At 38.7% G+C, this 22,621-nt stretch overlaps 1 protein-coding gene across 2 annotated transcripts in view; it reads left to right on the forward strand.

The window, feature by feature from the left end:
- The window catches only part of nck2a (NCK adaptor protein 2a), a 60,751-nt gene that overhangs the window by 35,567 nt on the left and 2,563 nt on the right, over positions 1 to 22,621 (forward strand). For both annotated transcript variants that reach the window (XM_079427559.1, XM_079427558.1), the window contains 2 exons: positions 12,658 to 12,899; positions 20,204 to 20,994. In XM_079427559.1, the coding sequence (XP_079283685.1) occupies positions 12,674 to 12,899; positions 20,204 to 20,994 (1,017 nt within the window). In that variant the 5' untranslated portion in view covers positions 12,658 to 12,673. The remainder of the gene's footprint in view (positions 1 to 12,657; positions 12,900 to 20,203; positions 20,995 to 22,621) is intronic.

A 22,621-nucleotide genomic window follows, 5' to 3' on the forward strand; every position in this document is an offset into this window, starting at 1 on the left:
GTTCTAAAATGTATATTTTGAATAAATTGCATATAAATTGTAAAATCTTTTTTTTTTTTTCTCATGAGTTCTGAGCCCCTTGCATATTTTTATTGCCATGTTACAGCAAAATGCAGCACATCCTAAAATTACAGAAAAAAATCTATTTGGTAAAACATTAGAACTGGAATATATTGGCAGAAAACAGTACTTTTGTTACTCACAATAATCATGGTGCTCCAATGGGAACTCGTCAACAGCATGAGGGTTCAGCTTCACTCAAAAACAGGATAAATATCTCCAAAAATCTTAGTCACAGATCATTGCAATGATTTATTTGCCATGATTTGTGTTTTATTGTCATCTCACAAATCAGTTATAATTAAGCATTATAGTATCAGAAGGTTGTGTTCAGAGGTGGATAGTCCAGGTTCAGAAATGAAAAGTCCTCTAATTAGCACAGTTTTTCAGTAATTAGTGAAATCAGCTGGCTGAGTTCATGAGTGGAATAAACATATGGGAGGACTTTTGCTTTCTGACCCCAAGACTTTCCACCTCTGGTTGTGTTGGCGCTGCGAAAGGCCCCGCGATAACCTCCCCTTGCTGGGTTGCGTCGAAAGACGAGGATCTTGTAGCAACGACAGCCAGAGATATTGTCAAAAACATCAATTATTGGCAATATTAAGAGGATTTGGCATTTCCAATTAACGTAGCCCTGTTACATTCTTATTTTTATTAGGTCTATTATTATTAAGTTAATTTTATTATTAAATTAAAATTACTATTAATTTGCCCAGCAATATTACCGCATAACTGACGCTCTGCGAGGATAACAAAAAGATAAGGCTATTTACTCCTCAATTAAAATGTAAAAAAAAAAGGTATTTTAAAACGGGTCTATTATACAATTAATTATAAGTGTATAATTAAAATATTAACACTGCAGTCGTCAATAAAAATCAGTGAAGCAAAAAGCTTTATTTATATAGCTTTATTAAATTTACTAACCACTCAGCATTTTCACTGGCCATAATTTTCTTGTTGGTAAATTATGTTTTGTATGACTTAATACTGCATACAAAAATTGTATTTAAATTGATTTCCGGGTCGTTTTTGACCTATTTAAAGGGCATTTTTCCCTAACCGCATTAAATGCATGCATCATCTTTCATATCAAATTCTTACATTTTATTAATCATTTCACTTAATATAATAAGATAATATAGAGCTGTTACCAATCATATGAAATCAGTATCTACAAAATCGATCTTTCCACTGCAGAAGAAACAGAAGTGACTGGAGCGGCATTCAGATGCATTTACACAGCCAGTTCAATGTAGCTGAAATATAGCAAGAATACACTTATACTGCATGCAAAATTATAACTGCATAAATAATGTTGTGAGCACAGTGTTTTAAAATATATATTTTTTTAATATACAAATATGAAATGTTGGGAAAAGTGAAAGTAAACCGCCAGTAGGTGGCAGCAAGTGACTCTTAATTAATTAATGATCTTAATTAGTCATTGAAGCATGCCTTCGAGCGATTCGTTCAGACGGCTGATTCATTCAAGAACGAAGCAAGTGCCTTTGCTGATGAATGGACCACTGAATCACAAACGTGAATCATTCAGTAACGAAGCACAGCTGTGTGTTGCTCAGAGATGCGTGACTGCTGCTGTGATCTGTGTTTGGAACTATTTTCATTAACCAAATGGAGCAAAAACAGTCAACGTTGGCAATATATCCTTTCAAAAAATTCAGATTCAAATATTGAACTAAAATGTATATTAACTACTCATTTTAACTTGTATAAAATGTCAAATTTGCAATCGTGGTTTTCAGGGACCTTCCCTCTCTTGGTCAAAAAATGAAGTTTCTTTGTGTATTTGTTTTGATTTCTCCACGAGATTCTCTCACATAGACCGGCTGCGTGAGTTTCTACTGACGTGACCTTGTGCAATTAGATGTTTTAATCACATTAGTTGTCCGGTTGGGCAAGTAAAATTCTCTTCTTTCACTTGCCCCTACTTTAAATCTACTTTAAAGCTGGGATTTAGCATCTTAGATTGTGTATTTTAACAGGACAGCATTTATCAACCAGCATCACTGATTATATATGTGTATATGAAAAGCACAATTCCTATAGCGCACCGTGTGGATGTGTTCTTGGTGGCAGTTACTGTAAATCTCACAAATATTATACATTTTCACCTTTATTCTTTGACCTTTTGAATACAGATTCATGCAGTTGCTTTGTCCCTATGTAAAATGAGTAAAGTCATCCTTTAGCGTAACAACAGGTGTTGACAGTCCACCGGCATTTCATCATCTTCCTAGTCTCTCATTTTCACAAATAACCAGCTTGAAACCGGTCTCGCCATGTCACTGTCTAACTTGATTCCTTCTCGCCACTTTCTATTTTCAGCTGCTCGTCCATTTCTCAGTGTTGTATGATGTAATGTCTTGTGTTTCTGAGATCAGAGCAGTTCATTCGTGGGAGGCGTTCCATGGGTGGACTGCTGGTTCAGACTAATCATTAACACCAGCAATGGGAACGCACATGTCTCTGCCTATTAAAGGTCCTGACCTGATTTCTCTAACGCTTTCACATTGGGCCAAATTTACTCCGTCCCCCTGCTCCACACTCCACCACATTAGCTTAATTCTCAAGCGCGTTTGAATGGTTCTGAATGCATCTGTATTAGTGCCAGGGGATGTTTGCTGAATGGAGATGAATGTGGCAGTCCACTGCTGCTACAGACATGACAGAAATCCAAAAGACGCCAGGAAAGTGTAAAAGAGATGCCTGGTAGATTCGTTCTTAACCTCTGTACTGAAGAATCTGCTGGGACCCTCTGTATTCCTTTCTCTCTTTCTTTGTCCCGGTGTTTTTGTGCTGGGTAAAGAGCTCCAGAGAGGATCTATAGAGGGCTGATGCAGTTGGAGAGAAGACTTTCCTAAAGTCCCACACAAAATTCCCACTTGAGGGGGAAGGCCAGGCTATGCATTTTGGGAAAACTAGGGTACATCTTTAACCCAGTCTTTCTTGATTTATTTTGTGCTTGCCGTCTTCTCTTTACTCTTGTTTCTTCTTTTCTTTTCTTCTCTATTAAAGAGATTGAAGAGCAATGACTTTTAAAGAGAATGACTTGACTATGACTTTTATTTATTTGTATAGCAACAGTACAAAAAGTTACAGTACAAGTTCTTCTAAATGGTTATATATAATATTTGATCAAATAAATGCAGCCCTGGTGGGCATTTGATTTGAAAACAATAAAAAAATCTAAATCTTCTAAACTTTTGACCAGTATTATATAAAGCATAATTAAAATCAAAAGTACAGGTCTAACTGGTAAATTGCTAAAAAATAGTACAATTGTGGTTTCTTTTTTTAACCAGCCCTTCACCATCAATACAAAAGAATGTAAATATTGGATTAATTTTATTTAATTTGTAAACGCATTGAGAGTTTATTTAAATGGAGTTTCATTGAAATACATGTTTAGTTGGGTTAAGCGAATGTGAGCTGGACATTTGCCTACCGGATGTATTAGTCGTATTAAATGCTTTTAGTCCCTCGAGAGCAGAGCTCAGAGTGCTAAGTGCATCTGGACTATGGGAACACATCTTGGCCGAGGATAGATCAATTGAAGGTCAAAGAGTGGCTTCCTTCTGTTCTCGTCTTCACTGACATTGCAACACCAGTCATCATGGCCGCTGGATGTAAGACAGACTCAAGACAGAGTACGACTGTTTTTCTGCCCGTGGTGAGAAATGTTTATAACCTGGCTAATTGTCTCTTCTTGGTTAAAAGGCTTCTCCCATCGCACGTGTAAGTGAGCGTAAGCTGACAGTGAGCCGGGTAAGATTGATCATTACCAAGCAGCTTTCCGGCGTCTGAGCGAACGCTGAGCCTTGAGGATTGATCTGCTTTCCCTCGGCAGAGCCATCGGTCTTCTTAACAACCTTGATTATTAAGGAGGTGGGCTAAGCTGTGTGCTTATTACAGGGGGCGGGGCTCCGATTAGCGAAATGAGTGTCATCTATCACCGCGCTGCCGGGACAGAGACCTCCTCGATTCTCTGAAGAGGACAGAGAGGAAGGAGATGGACGGTGACCTTTAACAGCGTCCTCTTACACAATGACCACGATTCTGTCCTGATCCGCTGAACCAATGAGTGATGATAGCAATGTAGTGCTTAATTAGTAGACGTACGATTATATCAGATGCTGATATCCATTCTGTCATCTAATTTTTTTTTTCTCCAAACAAGCTTCTGCTAAAGTTGTTGATCTTATCTCAGCAGATGGTATTGCAAAATATCATTCTCTGTGCTTAATTTTTCCATTTCAGTGTATATACAGGTATATATACTGTATATATATATAATGAACAGGTTTGACTACTTGAGTAATTTCCATGAGAACAAATCTTAATATTTAAGCATATAATGATATTGTAGGGAATTGTGTGCTTCTAATTGTATAGCAACAGTTTGGACAGGACCCTTTTCTAGTCTAACATGACCGTGCCTCTGTGCACTAATATGTGTATGTGTATATATATAACGTAGGGGTGGAGCCTGGGGTTGGCCACCCCACTCATAACTGCTGTTTCTTGTCTGTTTTTTCTTGACAAGAAGTGCATTTATTCAGTTGCAGAACGTCTTTACGAGCACATCAAACAGGAGACGTTTCAGGCGCGTGCTCCAGCTTCAGTTCAGCAGCAGGCGTGAGTCAAACAAGTGCGGAAACCGCCTGTATCAATTTATATCAAAGCGCAGAATAAACTACGTGCATACATGTCGTGGTCAGTTAAGGCATGAAGTTACCAAAAAGGCGATTAAAACATCATGCCTTAAAACTGTGCGTGCATGTAATATGTTATAACCTATATGAGTTACATTAAGAACAGGTCTCTGAAATGGTTTTAAAAACTGTCCAGGAGCATCCCAGCACTGTCTTCCTCATCTAACACACCCAATTCAACTCGTCAGCTCATTGGTAGAGACTGAAATGGGTCCGACCTGAATATGAAAATAGGATGCGTGTAAGATCCGTGTCGCGTTCAGCAGCAGCTCTTAAAGAAATAGCAGCCAAAACAATCTAATAAGGATGTCTGTTCATCAAGAATAAAAGAAAAAAAGAGGAAATCAATAACTTTTATATAGCTGTAAGTATTTATCTGTATTTAGTTTAGAATTTAGTGTTTGATAACTTTATTAAATTTCTGTATATTTCTGCTGAGGGGCACAGGTAGCCTAGCTAAACATACCATTTATTATAAAGGGTTTATGTGAAGATCGTTTTAAGTTCACTTAAATTAGAAGTTATTTTTAAAGTCTAATGTTAAAATTGATAGCTCTTAATTATAATGTGATGTTAAATGACTATAGTCAATGGTTAAGTAGTAGGGGAAATTTTTTATAGGGAAATCAGTATTACTTGGTATTAGTGATATACACATATTTATATATACATACATTTTTAATGACAATTTGGTAAATAACTCACTCTATATCAATATATTTATCAATAAATATAATATATTTATTATAATTTATCTATAAATCAAATCCAGTTGGGGTATTTAACAAACTCAGTGGATTAGTCAGTCTTAAGACAGACCTGTGTAAAAAATTAGGCAGTCCACCAGACCCCATCAGAAGTGTCTGAGATGAATTTATCCACAGACAGTGTTATTATGACTCTAGCAGCAGTCTTTTATATGAGAGTTTTTAATAAGACTGGACAATAACAGTACACTCTATTAGATGCTACATGTCTTAATAATTCCACATGTGAGTCTCCCTTGGTTTTCTACATTTTTGCTCAAATGCCACACTGTATTTGTTTTTATTTACAAAAACTGAATTAGTTAAACAAATCATGTATGTGATTATGTTGGATTTAAGATTGTGTCGTTCAATAAAAATAATAGTTTTTGACATTTTACATAGTTTTTTATGTATTAGCATGTTTTTTAGATGCTTAATTATGAGTTTGTATTATATAAATAACACAAAAAATACTGGCTCGGTTTAAAATGACAAAAGAATGTGTAAATTATGAAACAAAACCCTTCAAATTTGCCTCATTGCCAATAATTGCTTTTGCTTACATTGCCTTTTCACAAAACCTTATTGAAACTTTGAGGACTTCCTCTTGTAAGTTTGCTGAGGCCAAGGCAATATATTAGCTTGATATTTGGAGTTATCAGCATCTTTTATTATTTAGAATATATGATTGCCACTGCACACAGACTTACTAGATTATTGAGTGCACTGTGGGTTCCAGTGTTTACTTCCTTTTTATTGATGTTTTTATTTTCATGCATTTATATTTTCAATTTTCTTTTTGAAAATAGCATATGATTACAGAATCAAGAGGTTTATCTAAATATAAATGTGATTTATTTTATAGATATTTTTTTTATCAATCTCCATTCTTTACCAAAACATTCATTTTCAATTTATTTATTTCCAATAATTTTAGTAAATGTTATGTAAATATGCACAACAAATTAATATATCAGCTTTATATCAGTTATGGTCCACCTTGCTGTCTTAATATATTGCCATCGGCCATCACAAAACAATACTGGTCGGCCACTAATTATGATATTAACGGCTAATTATTGAATCCATTGACAAGCTTGGTGTATTTTTATCAAGTAACCGGCACTGTCGATTTTAGTATCGATTTAGTATCTATGCCAAATAACAGAAGACATTTGAGTATTCATCATCCCTATCGTCATGACTTCCAACTTTCCCTTTCTTACCCATCTGCATTCTTCAACAAAGTGTTTAGTGACAAGATTTGGCCTGCTCTCCCCACATTTTTCACCCTTAGAGAATCTCATTTAGCAGCTCCTTGTTCGCCATGGCTCTCTTTCCCACCCTGTACTGAAACACAGCGACTGGGGTCACGCGCTTCAGGTAATGAATGAGCCCGAAGCTCGCAGCCAGCAGAGTGGAATGACTGATTTAAAGCACACGGACATTTCTATCCAGCTGCTGTCTTGGCCAGCCTCTTTCCTAATTGAACTGTCATTTAACGACCGCTTTTAAAGAAAACGAGCCCTGCCTTTGAGCTGCCATATTTGCATTTATGAAATACAGCCCAGCGTGGATACTCATCTCACCAGAGATAATGAAATCCTTTATGTGGTGTAATTGTGTGTGGGAGGCATCTCTTGAGTTGTGTGCTCCGGTGTGATGGATGTTAATATTAGAATTGTCGCCTCATTAAAGACATAAAACAGGCAAAAGAGGCTGAAATGTGTCTGCTCTGTCCTCTGTGAATCAATTTATGGTGTGTTTATCTGCATTTGAGTTTAAAGCCCATAATTGACAGGTCAGATTAGTCTTGTGTAACCAGACGTTTGATTTAGACATAAGGTCTGGTCCACACTGCAGCTCATTCTGGCCAAGAAGCTCTTATTTAGATAGAAAGTGACCATCTGAACCACAGTTTTTGTTTTGTTTTTATTTGCGTTTTGATAGTGCTTGCCAGTTTTATGTGCAATATGCATCAGACGGTCAGTGGACATACAGTGGGCGGTCCGCTGGTGTACTGCCTGAGGCTAAGTCTTGAGTAATATTGCTTTCATAAAGACCCAGTAAGTGTACCAAGAAAATAACATTAGCTAGGATTCCATCCAAAGTTAAGAATTTAATTTGTGCCTTGCGCAAGATTGGAATGTCTTATAACCACCGTTTCCATCCAACGAGTCAAAGAGAATAAAATTGTCACTTCCTGATAAACTGCCACTAAATATCACTAAGAAAAGTGGGAGAAGCCACTGAATATAATAATTTTCATATAGGCCTATAAGAAATTGTTTGCACCTCAGAGTGAGCAGACAAAATTGCAGAAATCCCTTAATTTGCAAAAAAAGCTTTTACACTTGCAAAGAAGGGTTAATGTGAATAATAGGAGATGGAAATGCATTTTCCAAATTAATTCCCCCATGTGCATCAAAATGCATTCTCGTTTGGCTCTGTTCGAAGGCGGTCGCATTTTTCTTCCCTCCTGAACTTCCCTGCTTGCTCTCTTGTATTGTCCTGTCCTCTTAAGAGACTCTCGCTGCACTATTTGCAAAACCGAAATTATGGATCTGATCAACTGGTCTCTAAATGCAATTGACACCATCTTCTCGACCAGGAAAGCGGGATCTGGAGAACCGGAATGTCCCGCTGGGACGTTTGCTGCTGGCTACACGATGGACGCATGGGAGAGATGGCGGGTCGTGTGCCTAGCGGCTCTCTCCGTGGAGGACATTGAAGACATCTTCTTATTCGGAACAATGATAACTGGGTTTCTGCTATTTGGATTAGGCGTTGCCCTAAATTATCAGAAAATTAAGGAGACGGGACTGGCTGTCCAAAACCTCTCACGGCTGCCCGTCATGATGGAGTCTGTGGGCAGAGCGGTCGCCTCGGAGACTGAGGCGATTAACCGCAATATGGATTTAATCACGGCTAAGCTCTCGGCTTTGGAAAGAAAAATCGACGGAAATGGAGATCAGAATGGACAATGAGAATTAGCTGTGAAACTGGAAGACAGCTGTTCGCACTAAGACAAAACAATCTTATCTCTTTCCGGCTTCCCACAACAGATCGGCTTGGCAAGGCCGCTCTGGTATCAACTCTCCAGTGAATACTGCAGGGAGACGCTCTTTCTTCCATTCCCTCCTCCCAAAAACACCTTGTTATTGTCGGGCGTTTGTGCTCTGTCCAAGGACGTTTCCATGGCAATTGCTATGTCGCATCACAACCTGCGAACTGAGTCGACTGGTTTGGAGTGCTGGCGAAACGGATTTCAAGGCATACGAACTCACACGAACTTACACATACACACACTCATACACCTTCCTACCCCCATCCCACGCCTTCGTCGCTTCATCCTGTCAGGTGATAACGGGTCCGTGTGTTTGCGCTGAATGGCTGCTGGCCGGATGGCTGTTTCGTCTGAACTAGGATTACTATGCAAGTTATGTTCCTGTGTTGATTGTGCTTTATACTGAGGTTTTTTGTCTGTTCTCGCGCTGTGTTCTCTTCCAAGAACGCAGTGCGAGGACACTTTTTTTTCTCCTCTCCTTCCTCATGTTATGCTGTATTTCTTCTTCTCTATTGCATTTCGTTGCCTTGTACCTACATGTGCAATGACAATAAATTGAATCCAATCCAATCCAATCCAATAGTCATGTTTATCGTCCATGCATGATGGGACGGCATAACTTGATTGATTAACCAGCAGACCTATCTCGTTGCACAGCATCTGAAATGTTATGGTCATTCTTAAATGCCAGAGTAAAGTCTGTCATCAAGGTATTTCTGTATAATTGCCTCCAGAATTCTCTTACATGAATGTGTTCCCAAACCGCAGGCATCCATCTCCGAAAGCAATGACCATTTATCGAGCTTTGTCTTCTCACTCTGAGGTGCAAGTAGACTTTTTTGATGTACATGGAGGAATTTATTCAGCAAATTCATTTCCATCTGCCATTATTCGCATTAACCCTTTTTCGCACAAGGCAAAAACCACCTCAAGCGAGCATAAAAAGGTTTTCGCAAATTAAAGGGGTCATCGGATGCAAAATTCATTTTGTTGGAAATGTGTGTACACATCCATCCTATAATGATTAAAAATCCAGCCAGTGTTTTTTTTTTTTTTTTTAAATCCCCATTTTAAAACCCCCTTACTCAAATCAGGCTGTTCTGAGGTTCCTGTCAGAATGACGTAGTTCTGTACAGGCCCCTCCCACGATAGTTGATTGACAAGGCCATCTTACCTTAGACCCGCCCTGAGTGAGCTGTCATCAGTCCGCCATTGTGTCGACTCCGGTGCAGGGAAAGACAAGATGTCTCCAATTAAGCGATTGAGGTGCTTTGTTGTTGGATGAAATAATGAACATAGCAGTCGTCATTTACTCCCAACATCTGAGCCGCTGAAGATGCAGAGGACTAACATTACTTTAGTTTTGAAGTGAATGCGCTGATCCCGATCTGCCTAAATGCATCTGTGTTCGCGTAAATCATTTGTGATCCAGCTTTATCTACAGAAGAAGTGAGTATAACGGGTTTTTTATGAATCTTTGCAAATCGCCTTTCCTAATAATGTGCTAGTTAACCAGTTTCGCGGCTGAGAGGGGCGGGGTCAGCAGAGCTCATTAGCATTTAAAGCAACATGGATTAGAATGGCTTTCCAAAAACAGAGCTGATGTTGACAGGGTAAAAAAGGTGTTTGTTACACTACCATTGAGAAATTTTAACTAAAGTATGTTATAGACTTTTCATTAAGACCCTAAAGAATCATATCAACTTGTAGAAAATGGGCATCCGATGACCCCTGTAAGGGATTGTTTTCCCAAAATTTGGCGTTTCCATCACTTGTTTCTCACTCGGAAACATAGCTACAGACACATAAACATAAGGAGTGGTAAAAAAAATTACTAAAAGTATAGTAAAGAATAGACTCACTGCAACATCCAGAAATCAGAAAGCTATGCATATGGTATCTGCGTCACATGTAGGCAAAGCGTGAAATGAAAGCTGTTGCTCATGCATACACACCCACATGCGCATACCGTCTCAGACTCACTAGGTCTGCCCTTCTCTTCTAATGGCTGTGCATTTGACTTAGTAGCCATGCCTAAAGCCTCTCTCAGCAGGAGCACAGAGCTTTAAGTGCGCTTGCCTGAAACACCATCAATACTTAATCAGTCCATTACTATTCAGTGCATTTTTAATCCTTCAGCAGCTTGCTCTCACATCTCGGGCTAGGCGTTTAAAATCGGCCATGCCAATAAACCCGCCTACTTACTCATTTATGGGTTTAGCAATTGCCTACTATCATTTCTGTCATTTTGCTCGAAGGAACAAGAGTGCTTCGTGTATTTTGAAAACTTCTGCTCAGCCTTTGACAGTCTCAGTCATTTTTAATGGCTTTTCTGTCCGACGGTTTGGCTGTTTATTTAATGAGACTAATGGCATGGATTAAGTGGTTTATACATTGCGAAAATGCTTTTCTGCCTCACTTGATTTTTATTGCTCATATTCTCTTACTAAATCATCAGATTCATTGTTTGCTTTGTTTCTTAGGCTTTTGTTAGTGCTGTTGTCAGCTATATTTAGATACATCCGTTCTCACTGTTTAATGGAATGAGGATGTTTAAATATCAGTTTTAGTGGTCAAACAATATGGGTTTTTAATGGCCAGGACTGATATCTACAGAACAGGTCGATATAATGTCATAATGCTGATATAATGCACACATTAAATTGTTGGAACATCAAAATTTACTCAAAAATGACAAAAAAATTGTCAAGGGTATCCAAATATCCAAGCAGATTATTATCCACTGGTCTAAATATGATCAAATATCGTCCTAAGCAACATATCAGTCTATCTCAGTTTATCAACATCTTCATGTAATTTGCTTCATTGTTAGTCAACTATGATTGCAGGCTCCATCAGTAGCAACATAGTTCAACTATTTGTCGTTTCCTGAAATCATAGTTCCAATGAACATTCGCAAACTGCATCAGTGTTGTGTGGTCGAAACTACAGCTCTTCACATACCCAGGGAAAAAAGACATGATCAATTTACAAAAATTTGGAATGTTGGACATCTCATGCAATGAACTGTCAAGGCTTTCTTTACGTAGCCGAAGAAAAGGGCTATCAAACTGTGATATTGGATGACAAAATAACCTTATAATTTTCATACACTTGACGGCAGAGTTCATAATGCAGGGGTTCTCAACTCTAGCTGTTCAGGTCCACTTTCCCGCAGAGTTTAGGTACAACCTTGATCAAACTCCCTTGCCTGTGACTTTCTAGTAATCCCCAAGACTCTGAGTAGCTTGTTCAGGTGTATTTGATTAGGGTTGTTGCTAAACTCTGCTGGAAAGTGAACCTCGAGTTGAGAACCCCTGACAAAAAAATGCATAGTTAAGTTCATAGTGTATAGTGCGTCATTTGGAATGCAACATCTTTCATTTAATATATATACAAATTTAATTTTACGTTTGAGAAGAGAGATGGGAGGTTCAAAGTTACTGTGGTTTCAGTTACAGTTAATTTCACCAATGATACATTTAACATTATTGAGTTGCATTATTGTACAGGGAACGCACCTCTTCAGACAAACAGTAGTTTTGATAGCTCTACAGAGCCCAACTGTTTACATTTCTCAGGAAAGTGAACCTGTGAATGGCTTACTATTTATCACCTTTTTAGCTCTTGAATGAAATATTACTGTATCCTCCAAACTTATTTTTGTTTCTTGACTTCTCCAGTCTGTCACATTCTCCTGCTATTCTCTTCCTCCCTCTGGTAAATGGGTTGCGTGGAGGGAGTGTGAGCTCACCTGCTGATCAAGATGTATTAAATAGAGCATATGTAATCATGTCTGTCTCTCGTCTGAGTCATGCATTTGTCATAGAGGCTTGACTGAATGTCTTATTAAAGGAGAAGGTCCAGACCTTTTTTAAGGACAAATTTAAAGCAATTTTCAATCTGATCTTTACACTTACCTTGGAACTTAATGAATGTTATAGTTGGTCAGTTTGTCATTTATTAAACTGTTTAGGTTCTCGCCATTGTCTTGGAGATTATGTTCTTCTATTTCATATCATTTGTTCTTTCTCTCTTCTGGCAGTGGGACTCGATGAAAGATGACAGAGGAGGTGATTGTTATAGCCAAGTGGGACTACACAGCTCAGCAAGACCAGGAACTGGACATCCGGAAGAACGAGCGGCTGTGGTTGCTGGATGATTCCAAGACCTGGTGGAGAGTCCGCAACGCATCCAACCGCACCGGCTACGTCCCCTCCAATTATGTTGAGCGCAAAAACAGTCTGAAGAAAACCTCACTAGTGAAGAACCTAAAAGACACTCTCGGTAAGAAGTCTCACAGCTCAGTGAAACATTCCACCAATTCACAGTCCTGCCAAACTAGAAAAGGCCTTTTAAGGCAAGTCGGTTTATTTAGCAAGCATCTAGGCAACACCATCAGGAAGCTAGTTTATATGTAGGCAAATAGAATATCTACTGGGGAGAAAGTGCCCATAACATGCCAAATCATCAAAATCTGACAATGATTGGAATGCTTGCTCTCCTTTTTAGTTCAATTTTCAATTTGACAACAGGCCTTTTCATGGCCTTAGCCTTTGCAAAGTAGACCAGACAGATTTACGGTTAAAAATAGTTGGGTCATTAAATAAATTGTGCTGTTTTGATCTAAATGTCATACTGAAGAGTCTGTGCAGGTCTTGACCTCATCCTCCTTCAGTAGATGATGTGTATGAAACTCCCTCGCAGTTGCCATGCCCTACTTCCCCCGTACGCCTCCGGAGCTTCATGCCTTTAACGCTCAATCTGTCATCTCAAGGCACTAAGGAAGACTCTTGGGACTGTCGTTTTTTTGCAGCGAGTTGTGTACAAGCCAACAACACAAAACGTACACTAGGAGTTAGGAAGCAGCTGAAGTTCTTTTGATTGCATGTGTTATGCTTTATAAAAAATGGTTGAATTGTTGAGATACTTTGATGTAAAGTCACCTTAAGGGGCCCTCCTTCATTCATTCAAAATAAAACATCTTAATGTTACAGTATCTGTCACACCAAAAGCAGGTGAAGCATCTGAACACTTAACGTTTTTTAGGGCATTGTTTTGTTAGGACAGGATTCATGGGAATTTTTTTATTGAAAATGGACACCGTCTAAAAATGTATCTCGTGTTCATAAGATTGGTGTGGCCCTAGGGACGGACACTGGAAATCAGGCACCATTAGCTGTCCATTAGCATATAAACCAATATCTTCACTATACTCTTTTGACCTCAAAATAAACATTTAGATGTTGTACTTTTTTGTAAATATACAGAGATGATTTTTATATTTTCTGTGGTCTCTTGCTAAACAGTTTTTTATCCTTAAAAGAATGCAGAATCACATTTGCCATAGCTGGCAAATAAATATTTTCCACAAGTGCAAGGTATCAGTCAGTTCCCCCATGGGCCGTCTCGGGACCTACATATGGGTAAGACACTACAGGTGTGAGGATTAATGGATTTCTAGCTCCAGTGCATCCCCAATTTCTGCCCTTCTCATGAAATGCCTGCTTTCTAGGCCAGAGTGTTTCCATTTCCATGTGCTGCAGACGCAGAAAAAGAAGCCATGAGTACTGGTTGAGAATGTAACCTGGAAAGTTTGGAAAGAGAATATGGAAAACTTAAAAAGCTCTTGCATTGTCAGACCAGAATTCCATTGGATTCTGTTTTATCTAAGATGCTAACCATATCAAACTGACCAATGTATTTATATGTATTTTTAAATCTGTTCAAATCATTAGTATCCCTAGATGAGAGCATGCTTTTCCCTGTTTATGTGTTTGTTTGTCCCATATGTGATTACCATGAGTTAATGAGCTCGAAATAATATTTTGTTATTTTGTTAATGAGCTCTGAACAACAGGAAGCAGTGAATCGATAATGCCTCCTCTGCTGCGGGGGGTAGAGACATGGAGAGGTTTAATAGCTACTGAAGATGTTAAATGCAAAGCATTTTCCCCATGCAGGTCCCTGAGACAGCCAATGAAATCAGAGTAGGCATTCATTCAGCTTTCATGAAAACGGTGTTACATTTTACCTGCTTCCTTTCCATTGTGTTCCATTGTGTGTAAGTGAATGTGTGTGAATTCCAAGTAGTTTAAGTAGAGCATTGTTAAAGCAGGTTAGACAAGTGTTGAAATGAGACTCCTCATTCAAATTTAATCTGTCCATCCACAGCAGAGCCTTCAGATTTTGGGATAATGAACAGTAGGAAAGGATCAGCGCAGTGTGGTTGACTTTTATATGTGGAACAAAGATAACAGAGGGCCATTTACTTGTATACCAAGAGGAAGGTCATGAATATGCGTCAGTGACCTTCTAAGCTCATTCTGGATTGGGAATTAATTCCCACTGAGAGGCCACAGGGGACCTCTGATTGGTGGTTGTCACGGATACCTGCACTCAAACCCTCCCTCCATCCTGTTGAGCTCAAATGCTGTCACTCTTTGAAGATCAGAAGATCTCGCTAAAGAACTGTCAGCATACACACTTACACACTTCTTGGCACCTCTGAGCTCCAGTACTCACACACACTTCCTATCATTCCACTTGCATTTCACGTGAGTTGTTCTGTGAATTGACATTTTCTTATAAGCCGTTCCATCAAGAGAACAAAAAAAGTGCAAAGAATGTGGTTCTTTGGTGCTAGTAGCTGCTTATTTGGGTATCCCGACCAGCTCAACTTAAAAAAAATTCAGCCTCACTGAGAAGGTCTGTCCTTCAAAAGCTGTTTCTCTACTTTTGAATGGATGTCAATGGAGAAAGATGCTTTTGAACAAAGTACCTATGATGGTGTACGTGCAACATCACTTTTTGACCCCTTGGGTTCATCAATAGCATGAATTTCTTGCAGGTCTACTGTTTGTCAAACCAGTGGCAGATATTTTGAAACAGCTTGATCGCTCGTCACAGTATGTGCACACATACATGTGATTGTTGAAAAGCAAAAAAAAAAGTCTTGCCTTTTTTATCTTCCTATATTTATTTTAGCTTGCTCCTTTGACTGATACTGTTGGGGGTTCTGTCACCTTCTAAAATATAAGCACCTCAATATGTGGACCGTGAGGTGTAGGATAGAAACAGTATCCCTGTCTGAAAACGTTCTGAATGTGCAACATCATATTTCCCTAATAGAGGCAGGGCTCAATTAAAGACAAATGGAGCCTGCAGCTTTACTGTGGGTTAAATTCCAAGCTAATCATATAGATGGGGAGTTAATTGAATGAAGGGATATTTGGGTATTATTGTGGTATGGAGCTTAATGGACAGTATAATGGTGGGGGGGGGGGGGCTCCATTATTGCAGCTTTGATGGTTGGATGATTTTGCCTGTTAACAAGTCAGTTTTATATTTGACATAAGAAGACATAGGTAAACTGTAAGTGTAAAGGTTAAGGAGAAAGGGGTAATTGCTTTCCGGAAATGTTAGTTAATGAACGGTTATATTGCCAGCTTGTGTGAGTGCCTTTGTGGAACTGTGTATGAAAATGAGTGTCAGGCTGCATTGGAATGAATGTGCTGGAACGGCCATGAGGGAGTTTCCATTATTGTATTGCTTGTAGTAGTTTTGTGTGCCATGTTTTGGTCACTTGAGATGGGCCAGGGCAGCTCTTCAAATCTCCTCTGCTCAAGTCAACAGCTTCATCCCTCTCTGGGACTTCTGAAAAGAGGCTTCACATTGTGTCATCTCAAAGACTTATTGTACGTGGTTTTCATAGATTTTTCTATCTTCATTCTCCTTCTTTAAGCCTTCTCAGGCGTTCCTCTCACGTATTTGTCACTGATGGTGGGACGTGCTTCTATTTCTAGATTTCCCAGAAGGTCTTTGTTCTGTTTGTGTTGCAGTGTTCATTCCTTGTCAGCCCGAGCCTCAGAAGTACACACCACTCTCAGCCAACACAGTCTCAAGAGTTCCAGAATAGGGAAAAAGTTTCTGCTCCCTCTGAACTGGAAAATTGACTTAACTCTTCTTGTTTGCAGTCCAGGTCACTCCCACATCACAGTTTTGAGTGCTGTTACAACTCCAGACAACAAGTCGATGTGTAGAGCACTAATACTAACATATATAATCACCTACATTTGCTTTATATCATGATTGATCATTGGAGTCACTTTGAGTACTACTTCAAGTACATAAGCCCATCCCTACCTTTCAGACAACAAAGGGTCGATATCTTAGTCTGAAGTCAAGAATGGTGAAGACTGATGGAAAATGGCCTTCTTTTTTGACTTCACACATATCTATTAGAGCCTTAGAATGCTGCTGGCATGCAAGAGATGCTTGTGTGTGCAAGCATGCATGGATGCATGTGAGAAAGCTTTGCAGATCATTTAGTAGGCTCCTAGAGAATTGTGATAGACATCAAATGTCCTCTTGCATTCCCATGGCTCTGTTATTCTGTTCATCATTACTTCCCAAATTGACTTCTTTTTCTCCTGTCAGCTCATGTCAGATTGAGTTGTTTATTATTATTATTATTTTTTTTAAACTTCTCATCTTCCCCTTGCACCTTTTCCATTCATATTAATATGAAGCAGCTCCAGCATACTGCCCCTGTTGCCTGGGAGGCCCATTGCGTTGGAATTTTTATTTTTTTTATTGACAAAAACAACAACATACAAAACTCTCGTAGGGGTAAGAGAATACACATACCAATATACAAATGTTGTCACTATACAAACAGTACTAACCAAGCAGAAAACAACAGAAAACAAAAGAACAAGGGGGAGCTACTTCAAAATAGACAAGTCACAAGCAAAAAGGCTAAAGAAAAGAAAAATTACCATTTGGAGCTGCACACACACACAAGGGGAGATTAATCAAAACAGTAGTTTCCTAGATATGTCACTACACATTTTCCTTGCAATTTTAGTAGATTTGATCTTTTTCAGTGAGGTAAAAAACAATTTAAAATCATTTATAAACCAAACAAAAGAAGGCTTAGAACATCTCCACTTACTGCAATGAATATGATATTTACCCATAAGAATAATCATATTGACTAAATCTGATACTGATGAATCCACATTATCCATATAAAAGAGGATGTGTGACAAGGTGAGGTTAGGGATATTATCAATCTTAAGTGACAGCCAATTATGTAACTCGGACCAAAAACTATTGACCACGGGGCAAAAGAAGAACATGTGTTCCAGAGTCTCATCAGCCATCTCACAAAAAACACAGAGGTCTACAACAAATTTGAATCTTTTTCTAAGAAAATCAGCAACCGGATATGTCTTATAAATTATTTTAAAGTGAGTCTCTTTGACTTTTGGGGAAATGGGCCATTTGATGAATTTAAAATGTGTTTTTTCTATGGACAATGCAACCATATTCGGAACCTGTACACACAATCCTCTGTTATAATCAAAAAACAATTTAGATTTCAAAACACCATTAATATATTTATTATTACATTTATAGTCAACTAAACTACAATCATTAATAACTAAATTTGGTAAAGTTGGTAAGGGCCTTACTATTGAATATAACAATGTGCTTTGAATTAACTGTAATAATGGTACAGGTATTGCTTTACAGATCTTGCTGTATTCTCTATTCGTACAGTTTAAATTATATTTGTCTAAGAAAGCTTTATATTCAAAGAAGTTACCATTATCATCTATAATATCATTCACAAACACAACGCCATTTTCATACCAATCATACCTGAACAATGATTTTCTGTTGATAATAATGACCCTATTGTTCCATAAGGTGGATCCATGTGGAGAAAAGTTATGGGTGAATATCATTTTCCAATATTGGAGAATTTGTTTGTGGAAGTTTGATAATTTAACAGGAATTTTGGTCACCTCAAAATCACATTGCAAAAGAAAATCAAGCCCTACTACTTTTTTAAATAGATGTCTAGGAATATGAAACCACATAGAATCTGATTGTGATAGATATGTTCTTAACCAGTTAATCTTAAAGGTCCCAAACATTGATTCAAAGTCCAAGGCTTTCATACCACCCATATCATACTCTTTAACGAGCTGAGATTTCCTTATATAATGGGTTTTATTTTTCCACAGGAATTGGAAAATAATTGAGTTGACTTTCTTTATATTACCGGAAGAAACATACAGGGAGTGACACGGATAAATTACTTTGGAAATACCTTCTGCTTTAGATAGAGTAACTCTACCAAAGATAGTGAGGTCTCTGGTAAGCCATCGACTCAAAGATTTCTTCATATCTATTAATCGGTCAGAAAAATTAACATCTTCCCTTCTGATCGCATTTTTAGATAAAACTATTCCTAGATATTTCACTTCAGATTTAACCTCGATTGAAGAGATGATGGAATCCGATGACGAGTGAATGGGAAGTAGCTCACATTTTTTAACATTGAGAGTTAATCCTGACGCTTTAGAGAACATCGAGACTGAATCATTGCGTTGGAATTGCTCACAGAGAGCTGGGGGTTTGGAGTCTGCAAGGAGTTACCAGGCCTCAGCTCAATTTCCACACCTCACTACACTTTCTGTGTACTCTGTTCGCAATGACAGCACACCGAGCATACATATGCACACACAAAGCATCTGATTGTGTGCTGTATGTGGCCACATGGGATCAGTAGAGGCAGGAACATTGGCAGTGGCAGATCTCCTCTGTTACCTGGGAACAAGTGAGGGCTTATTTTTGGCTGCCTGTCAAGACACTGAAATGTAAACTGGGGTCCTACTTAGGATACGACGGGGGTACCTGTCTTTTTCACTGGCATTTAGACGATGAATGTGTTTAGATGTATAGCGAAATGCTGGTAACTGTCAAAAATTGGTCATTATAAAAACCCAACAAGAAGATTTTGAAACCATAAGGTTTTTCTCTGGTTTTGTCACCAAAATGTGCAGAAGACATGCACACACTGAATAAGCCACCAGCATGCTGGCAAAGGTCTTTACATACATGACACAATTGGAGTTATGGACAATGACACATGTGTACTGAAGTTTTTGGCCTGTTCCCTATGTAAGAAAACCAGGTTTTTGTTTTTGACACTCAAAAAGAATATATATATATTTTTTTTTATTCTACTACTGTTTCTGTATTTATGATTTGGACGTTTCTGTGCTCAAACCATTGTCTGTTTTTTAGGTTACTTGTTCCTTTATTAGATAACCAGATCAGAGTAATCCCACCTCTCTTTAAAGCTGAACGTCTTCAATCCTTAATCTTTCTTCTTCCACGGTTCCCAATGCACCCCTAGGACTCAAGTGTTTACTTTTTTGCCCTCTGACACAGTCTGCTCTGTCACATCACTAGTCTTGAGTAGATCAGCTTCTATTTGCCCAGAAGTGGTGGAAATTTTCTATAGTAGGAGAAAATGTAAGGGTACTTTGCAGTCTGTTCCATTAAAGAGTAGGAATGGTAATCAAGAGGAATTTAAAGCAGAAGTGTGTCATTTCTGTGTCGCTTACATCATCAAATTTATACAACTCTTCCTTGGAAATGTTAGACTAATTGATTTAGTGATTCATTGGTTTAACGATCTGTCAAGATTCAATCAGTCATTATTTCTGTTTTGACAGCTTTCTTCCAGATTTCTACTTCCTTACTATTTTGCGTCTCTCTACTCCACTTAGGCCTTGGAAAAACGAAAAGGAAGACTAGTGCTCGTGATCCATCTCCCACACCTAGCACAGAGGCAGAGTACCCATCCAATGGCAGCACAGGAGGAGGTGGAGTGGGCGGGGCCGAGCGGATCTATGACTTGAACATTCCCGCACTGGTGAAGTTTTCTTATGCAGCTGAGCGTGAAGATGAACTCAGCCTCATAAAGGGGGAGAGAGTAGTCGTGATGGAAAAGTGCAGCGACGGCTGGTGGAGGGGTAGCCATGCCGGCCGTGTCGGTTGGTTCCCGTCCAACTATGTCCAAGAGGAGGTGGGATACACAGACCAAGATGGCGTTTTTGGGGACTCATTGGGGGGCTTCCGGTCCTTGAAGGTGGGGCAAGGGGCGGCAATGGCCAACGGCCGGCCGGGAGGCTCTGGGAGCTCCGTTCTGCATGTGGTCCAGACTCTGTACCCCTTCAGCTCAGTCACAGAAGAGGAACTGAACTTTGAGAAAGGGGAGACGATGGAAGTTTTGGAAAAGCCAGAGAATGACCCAGAGTGGTGGAGGTGTAAAAACAGTCGCGGCATGGTCGGTCTTGTGCCAAAGAACTATGTGGTAGTGCTCAGTGATGGGCCGGTAGCGAAGGGTTTAGGGTCAAGTCACGGCTCCCCTCACATCAGTCACACAGTTCCCTCACGTACAGGCAAATTTGCTGGAAAGGATTGGTACTATGGCAATGTGACACGGCACCAAGCTGAGTGTGCACTTAATGAGAGAGGAGTGGAAGGGGACTTTCTGATACGGGACAGTGAGTCATCGGTAAGTTGAACTGACTTTCCTCACATCTGCATGCCAAATTACCTATTGCAGCAACCTGCCCACATAGTTAAGCAGCCCTTGTTGAGTTATATAATGAACTGTATTGGAACCCTAAGTGGGTAGAAACTGCACTAGCCAACTGAACTGCACAGTGTGAACCAATTATTTGTGCAACCCACTGGATGGTGGAACAGTTTACATGCACAACCCACTGAGTGTACTGTATGACAAGAGACCAATTTGGACAGTGTTGAATAAACCATGAAACCTGCAAAACTTATTTGAATTGCAATGAGAATATGACTTCCCATAGTGCTGTTTAGAATGGGGCGGTATGACCAAAATCGTCCATAGGTAATGTTTAATCACATATTACACATACATAGTAATGCAATATATGCGTGTTACGTATTACAAAATGTGTCTGGAAATTAATTCCAAAAATACTTAATATAACATAATTCATTTAAATTTAATTAATTTCAAAATTTTAAGAATTGAAGGTACTTAATTTCATGATATTATTTTCTTTGAAAATTTTTGTGGACGTTTTAATTGGCAGATACCAAGTTGGTACACATTGCAATTATAATTAACCAGACAGTAAACTGTGCTTTTCTGTGACACAGTTTTCAATATTTGACATGTTTTTCGGAATAGTGTGGGATTTTTTAAATCATGCGATATCATGCGAATCATTTGATATCTCGAATGATTTGCCCGTGGCGAGGCGAGAAATGAGTAACAGAAAATGCCTAATAACATCCACGTACATTGTTTGATTTTGATCAAATTTCAGTGGTATGTTCGTAGTATAATGCTGATCGCATAGATGTGACTTATGACTGAAAGTATTAGCGCCACCAACTGGCAGCAGGAAGTGTGTCATTTTCAAAATGCTTTGAATTCAGCATCTTATTTTTACTCTATTTGCTTCAAACTTCATAAGAATAATGTCAAAACACGGGCGATGAAAATCTGAAAAGGGGTCCTTGATATATTACATACTGTTGCCATGGCAACGTGTGAAACTTTAAAGTTTGTTTTCTGTGATTTTGAAGCACTTAAGATGCTTTGAATTTCAAGAAAATCAACACACACATCAGTATTAATGATAGTTAGACACTGTCAAAAGCTCATAAACGGGTGTGGAAGAGGCACTCTATAGCGCCACCTTTTGACAAAAGTTGGGGTGTTAGTTTTAGCTACAGTCACCAAACTCGGTACAAATATTCTTCTCATCAAGGCGGACAACTTTCTAATTTACACTCATTAGCTACGGGAAGCTGGCTATATTTTTTTTTATATATAAATGTTTTGGAAAAATCAGGCTGTAAATTAATTCATACTCCAAGACCAAGCAAATAGTTCACACCAAATTTTGTCAACATGATGCCAATATACTGAAGATGTTAAATTGCGAACGGATTTAAGATATCTTGAACGGTGTGGCAATGGTGATTTACTAAAGTAACAGTAAAAAAATATAGCAGTAATTTTCTTGTATCTTTAAAGTGCAGCGTCCAAATACTTCATGAAAAATTACATACACAGAACAAGTCATTCTTAGGAAATGTTATTAATTTCATGAATATACAATGCACTATGGATAGCAGAAAATTTAAAA

This window comes from Barbus barbus, assembly GCF_936440315.1.
Source record: "Barbus barbus genome assembly, chromosome: 10".
NCBI classification, from domain to species: Eukaryota; Metazoa; Chordata; class Actinopteri; order Cypriniformes; family Cyprinidae; genus Barbus; species Barbus barbus.